Source organism: Polypterus senegalus, chromosome 3 (genome assembly GCF_016835505.1).
Source record: "Polypterus senegalus isolate Bchr_013 chromosome 3, ASM1683550v1, whole genome shotgun sequence".
NCBI classification, from domain to species: Eukaryota; Metazoa; Chordata; class Cladistia; order Polypteriformes; family Polypteridae; genus Polypterus; species Polypterus senegalus.
Window position 1 is genome coordinate 297,224,945 of NC_053156.1, and position 21,580 is coordinate 297,246,524.

Below are 21,580 nucleotides of genomic sequence, written 5' to 3' on the forward strand. Positions count from 1 at the left end.
TCCATTGTTGCTCACACCCTCTAGAGTCTCTCAAACAGCATCATCCAGGACATCATCGGCTCCTCCACCTGCATATCTCTGAATATAAATCAAAAAGCACCATCTTCACTGTGCTGCCAGGTCTGTCCGGCCTTGTGGAGCAGACAGATAATCACATCCTCCACTCCAAACTTTGTCTGATAGGCAAACTGCTGTGGGTCCAGGTGGTCTACCACAAGTATAGTCCAGGATCAGCCTCTCAAAGGTCTTCATGATGTGAGACATAAGTGCCACTACTTTGTAGTCATGAGATGGCAGCTGCTGTCTTATCTGCTACAGTTTGCGTCTCACTGTTCTCAGTTATGATGGCCAATTGTGCGAGGGGCTTTGCCTGGCACTTTAATAGAATGCTTGGGTCCAGAATGACAGAGACGCTTATTTAACATCAGAGCTGAGATGATGTTTGATGTCATGTCTTGCACACCGTGAGTTCATTTTCAGGTTGTTGTCTTTCAACATTGGTGGGCAAAAATGGCCTTTGTTTGAAATTCAATCTACAACACAATGAAGTGTGTCGAAAGTGAAGGGGTCTGAATACTTTATGAATCCACTCTATGTGTGTGTGGAAATTCCCACCATCTTCATTGTGCTGCTGGCTGTTTACTCTCAGAATGATTGCAGAAGAGGATGGCAAAAGAATTTCCTGGCTTTTGCAATCCCACACCTCCAGCCCTATATATACCCACGTGGTGAGACTTTCTCCTTGAGCCTCTTGTGAAGACCAATTCTGAAGGTGAGCATGGCACACGGTGTGACCCTGGAGTTCTGATTCTTCTTCTGGGCTTCACATTCCAGGAAAACTCACAATGGCTGACCTTTACCTTTGTAAATTCATTCCAGGATTCTACACACTGAGCTCCTTGCTATAAAGATGCAGTTGCCCACCATTGTCCTCATAACAAGTTTATTCTGCGTGGTCATACAGCCTGGAGTGATGGTGGAGCCCTCCAAGACTAATGACTGCACTGGGATGCCAGGGCTGCCGGGACGAGATGGTAGAGAAGGACGAGATGGAAAAGAAGGCCCACCTGGACCAAAAGGAGAAAAGGGGGACAGAGGTACGTGAGGCAAAATTTATTGTTCTTCTGAGCTGTCACTCATATCTTTGCTGTGTCATTTTTTGGAACAGAGAGTTTGACAGTGGCATTTCAGAACTCTCGTATAAGCAGCCAGAAATGTGAATTTTGATAAAGAAACAGCTGACCTTCTCTGCTGGGTGCACAGTTGACCTGATGTGTGTGACTTACAATGATCTGAAAACCAGCCAAGTGTTAGGGAGTGTCACTGTGGCCCCAGTTCATTCCTTGGCCCTGATGTTGCCATGATAGGCACTGGGTGCACCTTGACTATGAGATTAGGCTTGGACTTGTGCTTGGCTTGGCTGGTATCCTAGATGAAGCTACTGGTGGAGGCAGACTCTCCTATCATGATGAGGTTCTGCCTGACCCAGAAATGCTTCCTGGATTCTGGTGTGATAGTCTGGTATAAAGGAAGCTGCTCTGCTTCACCCATGGAGTCAGAGTCAGAAATGCAGTCGGAAGAGGCTCACCTGGGAGGAGTGGAGAAGGGAAGAGTCATATTACTGAAGATGTGGTATTTGATGTTGAGGTATTTGTGGCAATAAATCACTATTACCATCTGAAACTGTGTTTGCGCTGTTGTGCCTGGGGGTTGGGGTGCTGCAATGCCCCCTAGTGGTTCACAGACTGTTGACTAATGGATGGATGGAAGGAAGGGTGGGTTAGATTAATGGTAACAGTGATACTATTGGACTGGTGCTCAATCCACGGCCGGCTCAGCCTCAGGCTTGGTGCTGCTGTAATCACCGTGACTCTAAAATTTGATTAGGAAGGTCCAGGAAAGGATGGCTAGTTTAAGTTGACTGTCTCAGTATAATTCAAAATACTGTGAACTGAAACAGCGTTACAAGAGATGATGACTCCTTCCTGATGCTGCCATGATTGGTTCAAGCTCACAATGACCCTAAAATGGGATGAGGTGTACTCAATAATGGAACCTTATTGCATTAAAGTGTGTTATATAAATGAAAGTTGTTATTGACTTGAAATTAGTTTGGTAAAAGAAAGTGTGGGTGTGTGCAGCCTGTGGTTTGGACCAGCATCCCAGTCAGAGATTTATTTACCTAGCCTGGTGCTGCCATGATTAGCTCTGCCACACTTTGCAAAATTGAAAATGATGTATCAAACATGGCCATAGAAATCAAGTTAGACTGATTAGAGACCCTGAACCAGCCCACTATAAGTGCAGGTCAGTAATGTGCCTGGCATGTTGGACCAGTGTTCTCTACCCGAGCTCCATCCTGCCCTGCATTGATGCTGCACTCTCCTTAAAGCTAAACTTGGATTACGTTCAAGCAATACGTCTGTATAGCACCTCACAGTGGCTGGGACTGTCAAGTCAAGTCAGTTTTCTTTCGTTTTTAATTTTAAGTCATTCTGCTGTGTGTTCAGACCATAGTGTTATGCATATATATTTAATCTATCTACATATTTATGTATTTATTTATTTAACGAGCTTTTGTAAAAACAAATTCCGAAGCTATCTATCTATCTATCTATCTATCTATCTATCTATCTATCTATCTATCTATCTATCTATCTATCTATCTATTATATAGTGCCTTTCACATCTATCTATCTATCTGTCTATCTATCTATCTATCTATCTATCTATCTATTATGTAGTGCCTTTCACAGCTAGCTATCTATCTATCTATCTACTATATAGTGCCTTTCACATCTATCTATCTATCTATCTATCTATCTATCTATCTATCTATCTATCTATTATATAGTGCCTTTCACATCTATCTATCTATCTATCTATCTATCTATCTATCTATCTATCTATCTATCTATCATTATATAGTGCCTTTCACATCTATCTATCTATCTATCTATCTATCTATCTATCTATCTATCTATCTATCTATCTATCTATCTAGCCTTACCACCATGAAATTCTCAGACCACCATAGTGACTTCAGCAAGAGTGATGGGATTCCTCAACACCATTGGACATGAGGAGTTTTCCCCAAAGACTTTGTTCCACCACAAGACAATTTCCCCAGAAGTGGTCTGCACCTCTGTATCCCTGCTTATGCCAGTCTGGCATTGAACAGTGTGCCAGAACAGTCCGAACTCCTTCTGATACTCTTTCTGGCCTCTCCCTACTTCTCCCATGCCTGAGCGTTTGCTTCCACAGCCACGTTCGCAGCAGTCAGCTGAGTCTGCCACTACCTCTCAACAGAGACAGACAATCCCACAGAGAGCATTACCCTGAAGGCCACCTTCTTCACTCTGGTGTGCACCATCGGGTCCTATGGTTGCCAAAATAAAATGTTGTGACCTTCTTAAGCATTACAAGGAGCGGATGCTGACATGAAGCGATCAAGCGCTATTAGTGGACTTGGATTCACTTGGCGCCGTTTCGATAAGTGTGAATGGCAGTCAGATTGATTGGATTAAATTAACATAATTAGGGGTTGTGGCAAAAAATGTAATCATAGAAATTTTGAACATGTTTAATCACACACATTAACGGCAAATAATCAGCAGTTATCAGTTTTAGAGGTCAATATGTTTTCTGGTCCAAATCCCAACCTTTTGCACTTTTGTTGATCTGAATTATTTCTGTTTTATTGATTATGATTTAAGGTTAACATTCTGGCTCTGGTTATGTGCCTGATGGTTTTGACTTCCTGTTCTCATTATTTTAATACAATGTTTGACTCATGTATTCAGCTTTTTCTTTTTTCTCCTTCCTTCTTATGACCCTTCTCTTGTTGCTTTGGTTTTGCTTCTCCTCCCGATTCCTTTTCTAGATAAATTCTGCTGCTGACCTGTTAAGTCAACACATGTTGATTTTAAAATGATCTGATTGGCTGTAATTTTGTTATTGTCAGGTACTTCATTCTCTAAGATTTAAAATTTCATGTGTTTGCTTCTAGGAGAAAGAGTCCCTGGCCCACCAGGAAAAGCTGGCCCTCAAGGTTTAGCAGGAGAGAAAGGCGAGAGAGGACTTCAAGGTTCCTCAGGTGTAGCTGGACAAAAAGGTGATAAGGGAGTTCCAGGACCTCAGGGTCCAGCAGGACTCAAAGGTATTCAGGGTGTAGTGGGACCACCAGGTCCAGCTGGGCAAAAGGGTGACAAAGGAGGTCCAGGAGCTCAAGGTTCAGCAGGGCAGAAAGGTGATAGTGGCAATCCTGGAGCTCAAGGTATAGCTGGGCAGAAAGGCAGCCAAGGAGCTGCTGGGCCTCAAGGTCCAGCAGGACTAAAAGGTGACAAAGGAGTGCCAGGAGCTCAGGGTTTAGCAGGGCAGAAAGGTGAAAAAGGAGCACTAGGAGGACCAGGTCTAGCAGGACCAAAAGGAAGCCAAGGAACAACAGGAGTCCAAGGTCCAGCTGGACAGAAAGGTGCACAGGGACCACCTGGACCTCAAGGCCCAGCAGGACCAAATGGGCTTCCAGGAGCTCAAGGTCCAGCAGGACCAAAAGGTGACCTTGGAAAACCAGGAGCCCCAGGTTCAGTAGGACAAAAAGGTGAAAAGGGAAGTTCAGGCATTCAAGGCCCAGTAGGACAGAAAGGGGTACAGGGAACACCAGGACCTCAAGGTCCAGCAGGGCTTAAAGGTGAAAGTGGAAAACCAGGTGCTCAGGGTGCATCAGGGCAGAAAGGGAGTCCAGGAAATCCAGGAGCTCAGGGCCCAGCAGGTCAGAAAGGTGCCAGTGGAAATTCTGGAGCCCAAGGTCCAGCTGGACAGAAAGGCAGCCAAGGAACTCCAGGAGCAGCAGGTTTAGCTGGACAGAAAGGAGCCCAAGGACCACCTGGTGTGCAAGGCCCAGTGGGACAGAAAGGCACCCAAGGGACACCTGGATCTCAAGGTGCAGTCGGACAGAAAGGTGACAAGGGAACACCAGGAACCACAGGAGCTTCTGGTCAGAAAGGAGATCGAGGGATACCCGGGTCACCGGGTACATCAGGACAAAAGGGTGACCGTGGTTTACCAGGTAAGTAAAATCTTCACAGATGATTGATTTCTTTTCTTCTGTACATATCAAATGTTTCCACATCCCTGAGCAGAAAGCAGAAGTTCATGGAAATTAGACGACATACTGTATGAATATTCTTTACATTTGAGGTAATAAGTCTAATGAGGGTTTGGTCACAACCAAATGTTACTATTTACATCTCCAAAAGTACGGTCTCTGAGCAGTCGTTCTATTCTTCTGAGTAAACTCTGAATGGTTATCCTAAGAATACAAATGGCATGTAGTCCCTCGGATTGAAAAGATATGGTATGTTGAAAAGAGAGGTGTGGACACCAGGGGGAGCTCCAGCTCCCCAAACACCCAACACCAACAGGCACGGACACAAGGCAAAAGCTCAAAGAGTACTTATTGGGGGAAACTCTTCTCAACAAGCGCTTCCCACCACCACGGCCACAAGTATAAGCAATAAGCACTGTATAGCACAATAAACACATTTTTGTCTTCCTTCTCTTGGTCTCTTACTGCCTCCTTCACTCCCCCTCGTAAACTTCCTCCATCTTCCACCCGACTCCGGCTCTAGGATGAGAGATAGGCAGTTCTTTTTATTTTAGCTGCCCCAGAAGTGCTCCAGATCTTCACACGTTGTCTGTAAGCACTTTTGGTTGAGGCAGAAACTCCATGACGTAGGGACTCCCCCATCTCTGACTGGCGGCCTCCTCGGGATACAGCAGGGCTGTCCCCTGGGACTACAATACTCGGCACGCTCTGTGGGCACCCATGTGGGAATTTGAGCCTGAGCTCACTGCCATCTCCTGGGGGAGATAGATAGATAGATAGATAGATAGATAGATAGATAGATAGATAGATAGATAGATAGATAGATATGAAAGGCACTATATAATAGATAGATAGATAGATAGATAGATAGATAGATAGATAGATAGATAGATAGATAGATATGAAAGGCACTATATAATAGATATAATAGAAGCAATGAGGCTCGTGTGTTGAAATCTCAGTTCCCAGCAGGAATTGTCATTTCAACTACACGATATAAGAACGGACAGAAATTAAGGCCATGAGATGCCCAGATGGCCAGGACATGGGCAATGACTACAGCAGCCCAACAATAGCCATGGCACAAGATTTAAATTGGTACTCTGATTAGTCAACAGTGTCTTCTCAGGTTACTAGGGGACACTAGGAAGTGGGCCTGAAGACCTCTTTGCCGATAGATAAAAAAGATAGATAGATAGATAGATAGATAGATAGATAGATAGATAGATAGATAGATAGATAGATAGATAGATAGATAGATATGAAAGGCACTATATAATAGATAGATAGATAGATAGATAGATAGATAGATAGATAGATATGAAAGGCACTATATAATAGATAGATAGATAGATAGATAGATAGATAGATAGATAGATAGATAGATAGATAGATAGATAGATAGATAGATAGATCACATACTCCAGCAGCAGCATACTGATAAAAAAAAAGAGTGATAACAATGCAGGTATAACAGACAATAACTTTGTATACTGTTAACGTTTACCCCTTGGGTGGAATTAAATAGGGAGATGAAGCCATGTGTAAGCTCTCTCCCCCTATTATTCCATCCTAAGGGCGTCATCCTGGCCGAGTAAGGATGTCTGCTGTCCCTCACAGAGGTCATACTTAAATGAAATAATAGACTAGTGAGATCTAAGACTGTGTGCTATTTTGGTGTCCATGCTACAAAAACAAGTGCTAGAGAAAGCACACAGAAGACTGGCTATGCATATTTCAAGACCATGGAGAGCAAGCCATGAGGAAAGATCGCAGGAGTAGAATCTTGTCAGTTTAATTCTTTTGAGGTTAATTCTTTTTAGATGCGTTCACATGTAATGCGCAAAGAACCTACTGTAAAAGCCCATGTCTGTCTGTCTGTTTACATGAAACAACTTTGCCCCCTGTAGACCAATTTCGTTGAGATGTGGCACACATCTTCTTCACAGAAACTTGTCAAGACAGTTCAGTTTTCATTCACATATCTCAAACAGATCGCACCTTATGTTTTAAAATTTCAAAATCACTCATTGAAAAGCATCTGCAAATTTGTGGACTCACCAACGTTCGGTGCAAACTCAACTAAGAGTGAGTTTACTCTTTCAGTTTTACTTGACAGTGGTTTTTTGCACGTGTCTATTTTGTAGATTCTCCCCTTTTACTCATCCGACAGCTGCTCTCACATGCTTGATCCAAGTGAGCCGCACACAGGTAGAGTAGAGAGGGCGGGCATACAGCTCACACAGCAGCGCCCTCTCCTGGTGCTTTAGGTAAGTTAACTGTCAGAGGACAAAAATAGAAATAAGATGAAGGGGAAAACAATCACATAAACATGTAGAAGAATGAAATGATTGAACAATATTATTTGCAGATTATAATTCAAACTTTTGTGAAAAGTGTCAACGTACTTCCTATTAAGAAATTGCAGAAAACAAACAACTGCTTACTGTATGAACACTGTATATATGGCTATGACGCGCTGGCTAGATCTACCAACATGTCACCTGTCCATTACACATATTCTTTACTTTTAATTTGCCACTGTTACTTGCAGTCCATCTCTACATACAGTATACAAAATCCAATGTCTGTCTGTCTGTGTGTATATCTGTCTGTTTTTCACAAGAGAACTAAATGGATTTAGATCGTTTTTTTTCTATAATTTGTTTGAACATTTTGCAACTTCTCTCATCGGGCTAAGTATCATAGTTCACTTGTGGTACCGATTTATTTACCTGAATCTGAGAAAGATGCAGAGGGCCGAGGGGCATATCTTACACCCGCTTAGCTAGCGAATGAGAGAAGTACTTAACGGATTTACATCAGTTTTTTCTAGAATTTGCTTGAACATTCTGGTAGATTTCGTGACTTCTCTCATTGCACTGTGTCATAGTTTGCCTGCGATACCAATTTATTCACTCGAATCCGAGAGACATGCAGTGGGCTAAGGGTAATGGGAGTGGGGCCCTCCTCACTTACACTCCAGCCTCGGGGCGTACCTTACCTCTGTTTAGCTAGCGAACGAGAGAACTACTTAGCGGATTTAGATGTTTTTTTTTTCTAAAATTTGCTTGAACATTCCAGTTGATTTTGTGACTTCTCTCATCGCGCTAAGAATCAGAGTTCTCTGATATATTTGCGCTATTCTGAAACAGAGGCTGCAGGCCGAGGAGAGAGGGAAGCGTGACGTCAGGAGTGGGGGGCCGGGCAGGGCCCTCCTCACTGTCCTGTTTCACTACAATGCAGGAGGAGCTGCAGGGGACGGCTAGTATTTTATACAGTGGAACCTCGGGTCATGATCATAATTTGTTCCAAAACTCTGGTCGCAACCTGACTTGGTCGTGACCTGAACTAATTTCCCCCATAGGATTGTATGTAAATACAATTAATCCGTTCCGGACTGTACGAGCTGTATGTAAATATATATTTTTTAAAGAATTTTAAGCACAAAAATAGTTAATTATACCATAGAATGCACAGTGTAATAGTAAACTAAATGTAAAAACATTGAATAACACTGAGCAAACCTTGAACAGAGAAAACTAACATTGCAAGAGTTCACGCTACAGCCTTATGAACCGCTCGCTGTAAACACTTTTTTTTTAATGAGTTTTAAGCACAGGGAAATAAAATGAACATTTAAAAAATCCGTAGTTTATACAAAAACTAACCATAAACAGCCAAGAAAAGTAACCTTGAATGAGTCGAGTTCTGGCATGAAGGAAGTGAGGAGGAACTGGGGGGAGAGGAGATTACAGTTTGGAGGTAAAGTCCCTCGGCGCGATGCACGTCTGACCGAGAACAATGTACTGTGGAGAGACTGAACACGTGCGGAAATCATCGGCACGTACGAACTGGAAGGGAAACGAAACAGAGCACAAAGAGTTCACAGCAAATGCACAGGGAGAGACTGAACATGTGCGGAAATCATCGGCGTGTACAAACCGAAAGGGAAACAGGCTTGTTCGTCACCCGAGTGTGTGGTCGTGAACAGATGCAAAAGTTTGGCGAACTTTTTGGTCGTAACCCGATTTGTACGTGTTCTGACACGTTCGTGACCCGAGGTTCCACTGCATATGTTGTTGACAGATCACCTCTGTAGCTCTCAGTCATACTCACATTTCCAACATCACCCTTGCATATGTCTGATTTGGGAGACTGAGGAGTGTAATCCCTGAGTAACTGCAACACACCCTCTTGGTCATGTTTCTCAAAAACTGGAGATCACCACACCAGTCTGTCATTCCAAGGGTACCTTACCGTGTCACCAGTTCTTTACATGTATTCTCTTCCTTTCATTTGTCACTGTTACAGTCTTTATTTTATATATCTTGACAAATCACTCCAAGGCCCTCAGTCATACTCACTTGAACATTTCTGCCATCACTCTTGCATATGCCTTACTTGGAAGGTTGAGGAGTCTGGTCCCTCATTAGCTGGAACACACCCTCTGGTTACCTTTCTTAAATATGGGGACCACCACACCAGTCTGCCATTACCAAAGGGATTTTATGTGCCTTCCATGCATCACTGAATAAACACATTAGCAATGCTGTCCCAACAATGTCCCACACTATCAACATCCTCCCCACCAGCCTTACCAACACAGAGGAGTGTGATCCCTGAGTAACTGGAGCACACCTTCTGGTCACCCTTCTCAAAAATTTAGGGTCACCACATCAGTCTCCCAATCCAAGGGTACTTTACACACCTTCCATTGCAACATTCATTAGACATGTTAATCACGCTCTTCCAATGTTCCAGCCTTACAACCGAAGAGTCGTCAGACCACCAACAATGTTAGGATTCCCAGTCTGAGGAGTCCCCTCAAAGAGTTCCTTCCACCGCTGATCAATTTACCCAGAAGAGTTCAATATCCCTGCTTAATGCAGTCTGGCATCGAACAGTTTGCCAGAAGATCCCCAAGGCCATCTGATAGTCTTTCTTCCATGGCCTCTCCGAACTTCTCCGATGCTTGAGCGTTTGCTTCCACAGTCAAGTCTGCAGCAGTCTTCTGAGCTTGTCGCTACCTTTTAACAGAGACAGGAATCCCATAGAGACCATTTCCTTGAAGGCCACCTTGTTCATAGTCTGACTGCTTCTCTCACATCTGGTGTGCACCATCAGGTCCTTGGGTTGCCTCAATGAGATGCTCTGAGCACCTTAAGACCACCGGTTTTAACAGATGCTTCCACAGCTAAAGTCTTATACCAGGTCCCATTTGATGTCAATGTCCCCAACCTCACTCTGCACTTGGGAGAAGTTCTTTCTGAGGTAGGAGTTGAACTCATCTTGAAAAGACACCTCAGCCGGACATTTCCAGGACACCCTAACTGCCTGTCAAAGCTTCTTTGGTCTATCAGTTCAAATCCGACTCACTACCAAGTGGTGATCAGTTGAAAGATTTTCACCTCCCTTCACCTGAGTGTCCAAAACATATGGTCCCAGGTTAGATGACACAATTGCAAAGTCTATTATTGACCTTCTGCCCAAGGCGTTCCGGTCCCTGATACCCTTATGAATCTCCATGTGCTGGAACTTGGTCTACATAAATGTGTTTTATTTCAGGAGCAACTGGTGCCCAAGGAGTGGCAGGAAAAAATGGAGCACCTGGATCACCAGGTGGCAAAGGTGACAAAGGAGAACTTGGGCCTCGAGGTAACCAATATTTTTTAGCCTTAAAGTAACCACACTTGCATAGCAGTCTAAGGGTCACTTAGAGCTTAGAGGCTACACTTGTTTTCCACTCATCACCTTTCACTTTCTGCTCCCTAGGACTACCAGCGGATGTCAACCGCGTCACACAACTGGAAAGCCAACTTCAGGCGCTGAAACTCAGCATCTCCAAGCTTGAAAAACGTAAGTGTTAGACCTTTCATCTGCTTCCTGTGAGTTTTAACCTTCCAAGTTGTTTGTGGTTTTTGAGATAGGTCATGAGGAATGTCCTCCAAGTTCTTCTCCACAGGTTTAGTCATTCTAGTTTGCAGTAGTTGGATGAAGTTCATGGTATATAATGAGAGTTTGGTTGGTTTAATGGAGTACTGCACCTATAAGAAGTACGTACACTTTGACCAAATTCAGACTGATACCTCGTTTTGGTCTGTCAAAGCCACCCTGCCATAAGCCTGGCTGCACAAATTAGATCCGTGTCTATTGAACATCTACGTCAGCCAGTTGACTGATGACCTTACTGGTGTGTGCTGCAGGCCATCAGGTTTTCTGCATTACCTGGTCATAAAATGTGATCCGACCTTCATCCATGTCATAAGTATAGACAAACACAATATCCTTACGCTGATAACGCAGAAACAGATCTAATCTTTCATGTCTTGATTGTACGATCCCATCAGATATTGCTATGGAATAAGTCCCTTATATTTGATAACTGTTCGAACCTCCATTGACAGCAATCAGCTGTAATACAGAACCTCCGGCAGCTTCAGATTAGACCTGCACATCATTCAGGAGGAATTTTAGACCATTCTTCATTACAGAGCTGTTCCAGTTCAGCCATGTTCTTAGGATGTCAGTTGTGAATGTCTCCACAGAGGTCATTCCACCGCATCTCAATCGGGCTCTGACCAGGCCAGGCAGATTTTTTTACATTTTATTTTTATATGATGCCATTGTGCAGAAGATTGACTTCAACATTTACAGTTATTGTCCTGCTGCATCACTCAAGTTCTATTGAGCTTCAGCTGGCAGACAGTCACCCTGACATTATCGTGTAGGATTCCTTGATAACCTTGGGAAATCCAATTACCCTTCTTGGATGGAAAGCTGTTCACCAAAGACAGCCCCAAATCACAATCAGGTTCTCTCCAACGTACCTCTTTGTTGAGATGATGTTCTCATGTAGGCGTGCTGTGCCCTTTTTATGCCATATGTACTGCTGTCATTTCTTCCTAAACAATAGTCTTAGTTTCTCCAGTCCACGGAACATTTTCCCAATGTTATTGTGAAGAGTCAAGATGGTCTTTGGCAAACTAGTGGCATGCAGTGATGTTTTTATTTGTAGAGAATGCACAGCGAGAGGCTTCCTCCTTGGTGTCCTACCATAAGGCGCCTTCCCTCCACAGGAACTTTTTTTCAGGAATCAGGGAATATTCTGAACTTTTGCAGCAGGCTCTTCAGACCATTTGTAATTTCTAGTGGGTGGTCCCAGGGGTATTCTTTGTTTCTTCTACTCCAGGGTATGTAGTTTTTGCTCAACCAGGAACTATTGTGGGTGGGATGGGACTTGAGTAATGAGTTAGGGTTAGGGTGCTGATTAGTTGAGCATAAGTACTGGCATTTAACAAATCAGGTAGTAGTTTGGACTTTGGGGAGTCATCCGTGAAGATAAAACACTGCACTCTCCATCACTGCATCCCTGGTGTGCCATGCCATACAACACATTGAGGCAATTAGTGCAGTAGGGGGATCCCCATGAACTCTTCAAATCACATATAACCGCTTCCATGGTGTGCCATGCCATGAAACGCATCGACACAATATTCTCCCTTGTGAAGTCCCGATTATTCCTCAGTATGCACCCCATCATTCTTCATAGCCACTTCCCTGGTACGTGGTGCTGTGCACCTCATCAAAGCAATAATCTCCCCCGTGAAGTTGTGATTGTCCCCCATGAATTCCCGATCGCATTGCACTGTGCACTGCATCGCTCTTTGTAGCCACCTCCCTGGTATGCCACGCCATGAAATGCTTCGACACAATAAACCTCCATTGTGATGTCCCGATTCTTTTTCATTATGCACTCCATCATTCTTCATAGTCTCCTCCCTAGTAAGTGCAGCTATGCACCATATCAAAGCTTCCCCGTGAAGTTGTGATTGTCCCCCATGAATTCCCAATCACATCACACTTTGCACTGCTTCGCTCTTCATAGCCGTCTCCATGGTGTGCTGCACCATGCAACGCATCAACAGAATAATCTCCACTCTGAAGTCCCGAATAATCCTCATTATTAACTCCATCACTCTTCATAGCCACCTCCCTGGTACATGGTACCATACACCTCATCAAAGCTTCTCCGTGAAGTCGTGATTATGGCCTGTGAATTCCCGATCGCATTGCACTGTGCACTGTATTGTTCTTCGTAGCTGCCTCCCTGGTATGCCACGCCATGAAACGCATTGACATGATAATCTCCACTGTGAAGTCCCAATTACTCCTCATTATTAACTCCATCACTCTTCATAGCCACCTCGCTGGTAAATGGTACCATACACCTCATCAAAGCTTCCCCGTGAAGTCGTGATTATGGCCCGTGAATTTCCGATCACATCTCACTGTGCACTGCATCGCTCTTCATAGCCACCTTCGTGGTGTGCTGCACCATGCAACACATCAACACAATAATTTTCCCCATTAAGTCGCGATCCTGCCCTATGAAATCCCAAGTACTCCTCAGTATGCACCCCATCACTCTTCATAGCCACCTCTCTGGTGCATGGTACTATGCACCTCATCAAAGCAGTAATCCCCCCCATGAATTTGTAACGGCCGACCCCTTATTCCCAGCCGGCAGCTACACCTCCAAGACCTGTGGCCTGGATAATTAACTGAGAACCTTTCCTGCCAAGCCGTACTCTTACACAGATAAACTTTCCCCACAATCGACGGTTTGAAATGCAAAGACAATAAGCAGAATGTAAAATTAAACAGGAATAAATGTATTAAATGAGACAAGACACGCCACAAGACAAATGTACACCCAAATATTCCTCCACCCCAACAATCCCAAAGCAACAATATATATATACAAATCCCCTCCCTTGTCCATGTAACATATAACACACACCACACAAACGACAAATGCCTAGCGAACAGAATGATTGTGAACTTGAGTCCGATACGTGAATAAATGTCCTGAATACGGGTACTGATTAGTGGCGATTGTAATGTTTGTAATTCCCGGCGTTTGGAACAACCTCACCGTGATTCCTCGGCGTGTGGCGAATGTTGATTCGACCCCGGGGTCTTCAGCGGCAAGCAGGTTGAAAGGCAGTCCGGATGAATGAATAACAAACTGGATGAAAGCGCAATGGAATGATTCGGCAGACAAGTTGTGATCGTGGATGCGATATTGTTCTCCTCTTTTTCTCTCTCTCTCTCTCGTGCTAGTTCTCCGTCTCCTCCTCTTCTCCTTAAATAGTCCGTGACAGTAGTAATTGATTAATTGATATACACAGGTGCTTTCCAGATAGTGGTTGTGAACTCCTCCCATCATCCATCCTCCTTTACGGGGACAACATTAACTGCTACACATATACGTAGTCAATGGGACAATGAAACGAGACACACACAGCACTGACATTTAAACACTATGTGGCACCGCTACAAAGTCATGATTGTCTCCTGTGAATTCCCAATCACATTGCACTTTGCACTGCTGCAGTCTTCATGGTCACCTCCCTGAGGTGCTGCACCTTGCACCACATCGATGCAAACATTTCCCCTGTGAACTACGGAATGATGTGCTTCACTTCTCACAGTGTTCCTCTTCCTAGCCTTCTCCCACACTGCAGAAAAGCAATAATTTGGTATGTGGAGGTCCCCCATGCAATCCAGAGTGTCCTAAGGCAATAATGCGGGGGATCGAGTACCTGTGAACTCCCCACCTCACTTCACACATCATCACTCACTACTGCACATCACATTGGATGGTGGGAGCCAACTCATGAAAGTGACCCAGGGACCACCACAAGTGGCTCAGGACCTACAACATGCACAAACTCACTGCTTGTTGAAAAGAAAACTTCTGCAGTGGGAAACCACCTCTACCTGTAGACATCCCACCTGTTCAATGTTGTAAGTATGGTAGATTTATGAACGGAGATGTTAACCTGTTGTAATGATTCCTCCAAGCCTTTTGATGTTACTCTGGGGTTCATTTTTTTTAACCTCCCCCTGAGCATTCTGCATTGTGCCCCCTGAGTCATCTTGGCTGGCGTCGTTCACTACTAGGCAAAGTCACCACAGTACTAAATCATCTCCATGTATACACAGTTTGTCTAACCGTAGACTGATCTGAACATCTAAACTCTTTGAAATGGCTTTGGAACTCTTTCCAGCTTTATGCAGGTCAACAATTCTTCAGCGTAGATCTTCTGTGATCTCCTTTTCACTTGCAAGGCAGACTTAACGTCAGCAGATGCTTCATATACAGCGAGGAAAATAAGTATTGAGCATGTCAAGGTTTTTCTCAGTAAATATATTTCTAACGGGGCTATTGACATGAAATTTTCACCAGATGTCGGTAACAACCCAAGTAATCCACACATACAAAGAAATCAAAATAAATAAGTCATAAATTAAGTTACATGTAATAAAGTGGAATGTAATTAGGTTGGTTAGGTTAGGTTAGGTTTGGGCCACACAACAAAACAGCTTGGGATCCCAGTAGGCAAGCCCCCATGCAGACACATGGTCCAGTTCCACCCCCTGGAAATGACCCTTTATATGCTGCAGCTAGGTGTTATGTGAGTAATCCCCTTGGCCTGGTCCAGCCACTCAGGTCCTCAACAGTGGATCACCCTTGGGTAATCACACCACATGGTCGTAGTGCTGTAACTGATGCTCCCTCACAATGCAGGTAATGTACTTGATTCAGAACTCCATGAGCAAAACAAAGTCAAACCAACGGTACCCAATGATTCTCAGGAGAGAAACAGCACCAAAGGAGTCCAGTCTTCATGTCAGGTCACTGCATAGCATCCATGTCTCGCAACCGTATAGTAAAACAGGAAACACCAGAACTCTAAAGACTTGGACCTTAGCCTGAATCTCAAAATACGCTCATCAAAAGGAGTGACATCAGACACCATTGGAAGGAGATGATCCAGCCCAGCACCAACTACCCCCAGAGTATGACAGCCATCAGAGCAACCAGACCAATTACAGGTGTACCCACCTACTGAGATTTGGCCAGTCCCAGGTCCATGCACCTCAGAGAGTGCCGCCATGGAAATGCAGAATTTACAAAGAGGAAGATGCCGGAGTGACAAGACGTTTCATACGATCACCAGGATGGGCACACCTCAAATTGGGACCCAAGTGCAGCCGTGTAGTGGGTGACGCTTCAGCACCACGCCAGTTCTTATCCCCAACAGGCCTGACCCCATTGGCTCTCCAACGGTTTTGACTTGTAATATAGCAAGCTGTAAAATGTTTGAATCTTTTTTATTGGTCAACGCAACTCTAAACCAGGGGTCGCCAAGTCCGTTCCTGGAGGACCACCATGGCTGCAGGTTTTCATTCTAACCATTTTTTTTTAAATGGGTGCCCTGTTTGTGCTGCTAATTAAGTTCTTGTGAATTCATTTTAATTGACATGTTTTTTAAGATTTGTTCCCCTGAATTTCTTATCAATTCTTTCCTTAAATGGCACCCAAACAGAAATGAAATGTGAAGCGAGTGAGCCAACAGAAGACCACCTAAGTCAGGGCCTCAAACTCCAACCAATTTAACTCCAACCAGTTGTTTAATGAGGTGCCAGTTCCTGTCATTAATTAAACTCGTTCTTTAATTCTATGGCTTTGTTGCTGCTCTCATGGTGCATTAGCAGACATTTCTGAAATTGTTGATTTTCTCTTTTCTGTTAAAATGTTTTGGGGACCTGAACAGATCGACATTCCTGACACCTTCATCTTCCTTTATTTTCAGATATTGTATGATGGACACCAGTTGTTTTGGCTCATTTTATATCTCATTATTGTTTGGCTGCTAATTAAGGAAAAAGAAACAATTAATTGGTCTGAGCCATTAAGAGCAAGTCAATTAAAATGAATTCTAAAGACGTTAATTAGCAGCAAAAACAGGTCGCTCATTCAGAAAAGGGTTAGAATGAAAACCTGCAGCCACGGTGGTCCTCCAGGACCGGACTTGGCGACCCCTGCAAAAACCACACATCTCACTTCTTTGGTTGGACTCCAGGTTTGCCAGTTGCTCACTCCAGTTAGCTTCTGTCGAAGTCATCAGACCTTGGGGTTCACAGCATTTGTTGTTGAATACTTGAATAGAATACAATACAATAGAATAATGTGTGCGTTGTTAGTTAAACCAGACTGTGTTTGTTCATTATAATAAATTAGATAAAGATCGTATATTATTTTGGGACACATTTATATATAAAAGAATTGACAGTCCTGTAGATAAACAGTCGAGACCACAGGATTGCCAATTCTGTTCTGAAAGATTTAAGCCTGAGAGCTGCAGTATGTCTTGTATGCTTGCTGCCATCTAGTGGCACTTATGAGTACGAATTCTTCTGTTAACACATCTGTCAGACTTTAAAAGTACAATCGGACCAAACTTTACATTATGTTCAGGAAGCTTCCCTTAGGTAATTTCATTTCATTCACCATCATCATCATCAGCGAAACTGAACCCTATTTGGACATGAGTGTTTCTCATTTAGTGCGTTAGTGTTTTGTCAGGTTTCTGTGTTCAGTTATTAGTTATTTATCACTCTCTGTGTTTTGGGTGAGTTTCTGTGCAGTATTTGTTTTAATTATCTTTGTTTCAAAGTTGTGGTATCCAACCAGTAGTCTTGCAGTTAGCACTATTGACCACTAGAGGGCCACACTACAATAATGCTGTACAGTCACTGCCACTTTTTCATGTTTTTGTTTTTCTGATTGATTTTTTCCAGGCGTTCAATTCCTTAATTGGAATTCTTACGGACAAAAGAGTTTTGCCTCCAAAAACGTGAAGTTATCATTTGAAAACGGTCTGAAGGTCTGCGCTGAGGCTGGTGGGCAGATAGCAATGCCAGCAAACGAAGGGGAGAACAACGCAATCACCGCCATCGTCAAAGTGGCCGGAGACGCCTTCCTCGGGCTGAATGACAGGAAGACGGAGGGCAAATTTGAGGATGTCAATGGGAAGCCGGTGACATTTAAAAAATGGAAAGGGGGAGAGCCCAACAACCATCAAGGAAAGGAGGACTGTACTGTTATCATGTCCAATGGGTTGTGGAACGACGTGTCCTGTGACTCGGCTTACGCAATCATCTGTCAGTTTCAGTGAAATTAGCTGGAAGGTGAAGGCATGAAAACCGACACCTCAGGGGATGTGACAGGCCTGTCCTCAAGCATCCTAATCCTGCTTCGTGTTCATAGCTGGCATTTTGCAGCATAGCTTCTGTTCAATAGTAACATTAGCGCCACCTCCTGGTCACAATGCAGACTTTTTCACCAGACTGTAACAGTGGCAGCTTCCCAGACCACCTCTCTGGTATTTCATCAGTCTTTATATAGCGCCTTTAACAGTCTGCCACCATGCCAACATTAACGACCCCTCTTGGTCAAGATGCCTCAGTGCTCTAACACATTAGAATGGCAGCACCCATGAAACCTAAGGAGAACGTGATGGCTGACGGCACACTTAATTCCTGCCTATAGTTTAATTAATCAATCTCTATATAGCGCCTTGAACAGTCAGGCTATATTAGTCCTTACTGGCATTCTTTAAATAAGCACCAATTGCTGGTTAGGATGCCAAGAGGTAATAAGAATGGCAGCTTCCCGCACCAGCTCCCTTCTCATGTTTCAACCTGTCACTCTTTATACTGTGCCTTTAAAAGCGTGTTCTTCTACTCATTACCAGTATGCTAACATTAGCGCCCCCTCCTGGTCACAATGCAGACTTATTCACCAGACTGTAACACTGGCAGCTTCCCAGACCACCTCTCTGGTATTTCATCAGTCTTTATATAGCGCTTTTAACAGTCTACCACCATGCTAACATTAGTGCCCCCTCTTGGTCAAGATGCCTCAGTGCTCTAACATGTTAAAATGGCAGCACCCATGAAACCCAAGATAAATACCTTAACTGACTGCACACTTATTTCCTGTCTATAGTTTAAACAATCAATATCTATATAGCGCCTTGAACAGTCTGGCTATATTAGTCTTTCCTGGCATTCTTTAAATAAGCACCCCTTCCTGGTTAGGATGCCACGAGGTAATAAGAATGGCAGCTTCCCACACCAGCCCCCTTCTCATATTTCAACCTGTCACTCTTTATACTGTGCCTTTAAAAGCGTTTTCTTCTACTCATTACCAGTATGCTAACATTAGCGCCCCCTCTTGGTCAAGATGCCTCAGTGTTCTAACATGTTAGAATGGCAGCACCCATGAAACCCAAGGAGAATGCGATGGCTGACTGCACACTTAATTTCTGCCTATAGTTTAATTAATCAATCTCTATATAGCGCCTTGAACAGTCTGGCTATTTTAGTCCTTACTGGCATTCTTTAAATAAGCACCCCTTCCTGGTTAGGATTGTCCACCACCCTCAAGCTCCAGGCTATAAGAACAGCATCTCCCTTCTCATATTTCAACCTATCACTCTTTATATAGTGCCTTTAACAGCAGGTTCTTCTACTCATTACCAGCATGTTAGCATTAGTGCCCCCTATTGGCCAAGATGATTCAGCGCCCAAGGATGTTAAAATGGCCTCTTCTGTGAAATCCAACATTAACTCACTTCTCATTCTCCAATCAATCAGTCTTTATATAGCGCCTTTAGCAGTCTGCTATTCTGGTCATTACCACCATGCTAACATTAGCGACCCCTCTTGGTCAAGATGCATCAGTGCTCTAACACGTTAGAATGGCAGCACCCATGAAACCCAAGATAAATACCTTGACTGACTGCACACTTATTTCCTGCCTATAGTTTAATCAATCAATCTCTATATAGCGCCTTGAACAGTCTGGCTATATTAGTCCTTACTGGCATTCTTTCAATAAGCACCCTTTCCTGGTTAGGATGTCACGAGGTAATAAGAATGGCAGCTTCCCACACCAGCTCCCTTCTCATATTTCAGCCAATCACTCTTTATATAGTGCCTTTAACAGCAGGTTCTTTTACTCATTACCAGCATGTTAGCATTAGTGCCCCCTATTGGCCATGATGATTCAACGCTCAAGGATGTTAAAATGGCATCTTCTGTGAAATCCACATTAACTCACTTCTCATTCTCCAATTAATCAGTCTTCATATAGCACCTTTAGAAGCGTGTTATTCTGGTCATTACCATCATGTTAACATTAGCGACCCCTCTTGGTCAAGATGCCTCAGTGCTCTAACACATTAGAATGGCAGCACCCATGAAACCCAAGATAAATGCCTTGACTGACTGCACACTTATTTCCTGCCTACAGTTTAATTCATCGATTTCTATATAGCGCCTTGAACAACCTGGCTATATTAGTCATTACTTAGGAGCACTCACTGAAACAGTGCATTGCTGCACCTACCACATAACCAACCAACTCAGGGTCCTAGATTAGGACCCAAGTGCAGCCATGCAACGGGTGACACCTCAGCACCAAACTCGTTCAGATGGAGTGGAGCAGTTTGAGGTTTTTTTTATGGTGGCTGGAGTGCCAGTTCTGCCACCTACAACCAGGTTTTTCCCAGCCGCTTGGAGGGCCTACATGCAGATTAACGTCATACCCAGGACGGAAGTTAAGGGCCCAACAGAGCAGAGTCACTTTTGGCATTTTATGGAATTCGAACCTTCCGATTGCCATCACAGTTCCCTACCCTCAGAGCCACCTCTCTGCCCTTACTTTCAAGTAGTCATGACTGGCATACTTTAAATAAGCACCCCTGCCTGGTTAGGGTGCTGCCCCAAGAGCTCCAGGTTTTAAGAACGGCAGCTTCCCACAACCGTTCCCTTCTCATATTTCAACCAATCAGTTTTAATATAGTGCCTTTAACAGCAGGTTCTTCTACTCATTACCAGCATGTTAGCATTTGTGCTTCCTCTTGGTCAAGATCCCCCCAAGCTGCAAGGTCTAGCAATGGCACCTTCAGCAAACTGTGTGTTTATAAAGTGCCTTTAGTACATTAATTATTACCAGGATGCTAACATTACAGACAAGAATACCTAATAGTCCAGGATATGTGAATGGAACCCTTTGAAAATTAACAGAATGTGGATGCCCTGTTTAATAATAATAATGTGTTTTATTTATATGGTCTTGTTTGTTTTTGTTTTTCCCATGTATTAAATTGTAAGACTTTTCATTAATCATTGTGTAAATATTGTTCTGTTTATTTATAATTCAGTTTCTGTGCATTTGGTTCTTGTTCTCTTGTGTTCTTTTTATGCCTTGGGGTGGAGCCCTAAGAGGCGGGGCCTCTCTGATGTCACCAATGAAGGACCGCCCCCGTCTGTATATTTCATACTGGGCAGTGGATCTATCAGTGTCTCATTGATATCTGGAGTTTGTTTTAATAATAACAACAACAACAATAATAATAATAATAATAATACAACAACATTTATTTTATTTATATAGCACATAATAATAATAATAATAATAATAATGATGCTCAAAGCCCTTTGTTTTTGTGTGCATTGATTTTTCTGGCTTCTTGGATGTACAGATTTGGACCTATTTGTCTTGTATTGCTTTTTTAAACAATTCTTTCTGCTATATTTGCCCTTTTGTTT

At 43.4% G+C, this 21,580-nt stretch overlaps 1 protein-coding gene across 1 annotated transcript; it reads left to right on the forward strand.

The window, feature by feature from the left end:
• Positions 1–750: 750 nt before the first annotated feature.
• On the forward strand, positions 751–21,580 carry LOC120526330 (pulmonary surfactant-associated protein D-like). The gene is made up of 6 exons (XM_039749478.1): positions 751–772; positions 880–1,097; positions 4,010–5,068; positions 10,676–10,765; positions 10,883–10,966; positions 17,762–21,580. Exons 2-6 carry the CDS (start codon positions 911–913, stop codon positions 18,136–18,138), a joined length of 1,797 nt encoding a protein of 598 aa, XP_039605412.1. The 5' UTR covers positions 751–772; positions 880–910; the 3' UTR covers positions 18,139–21,580.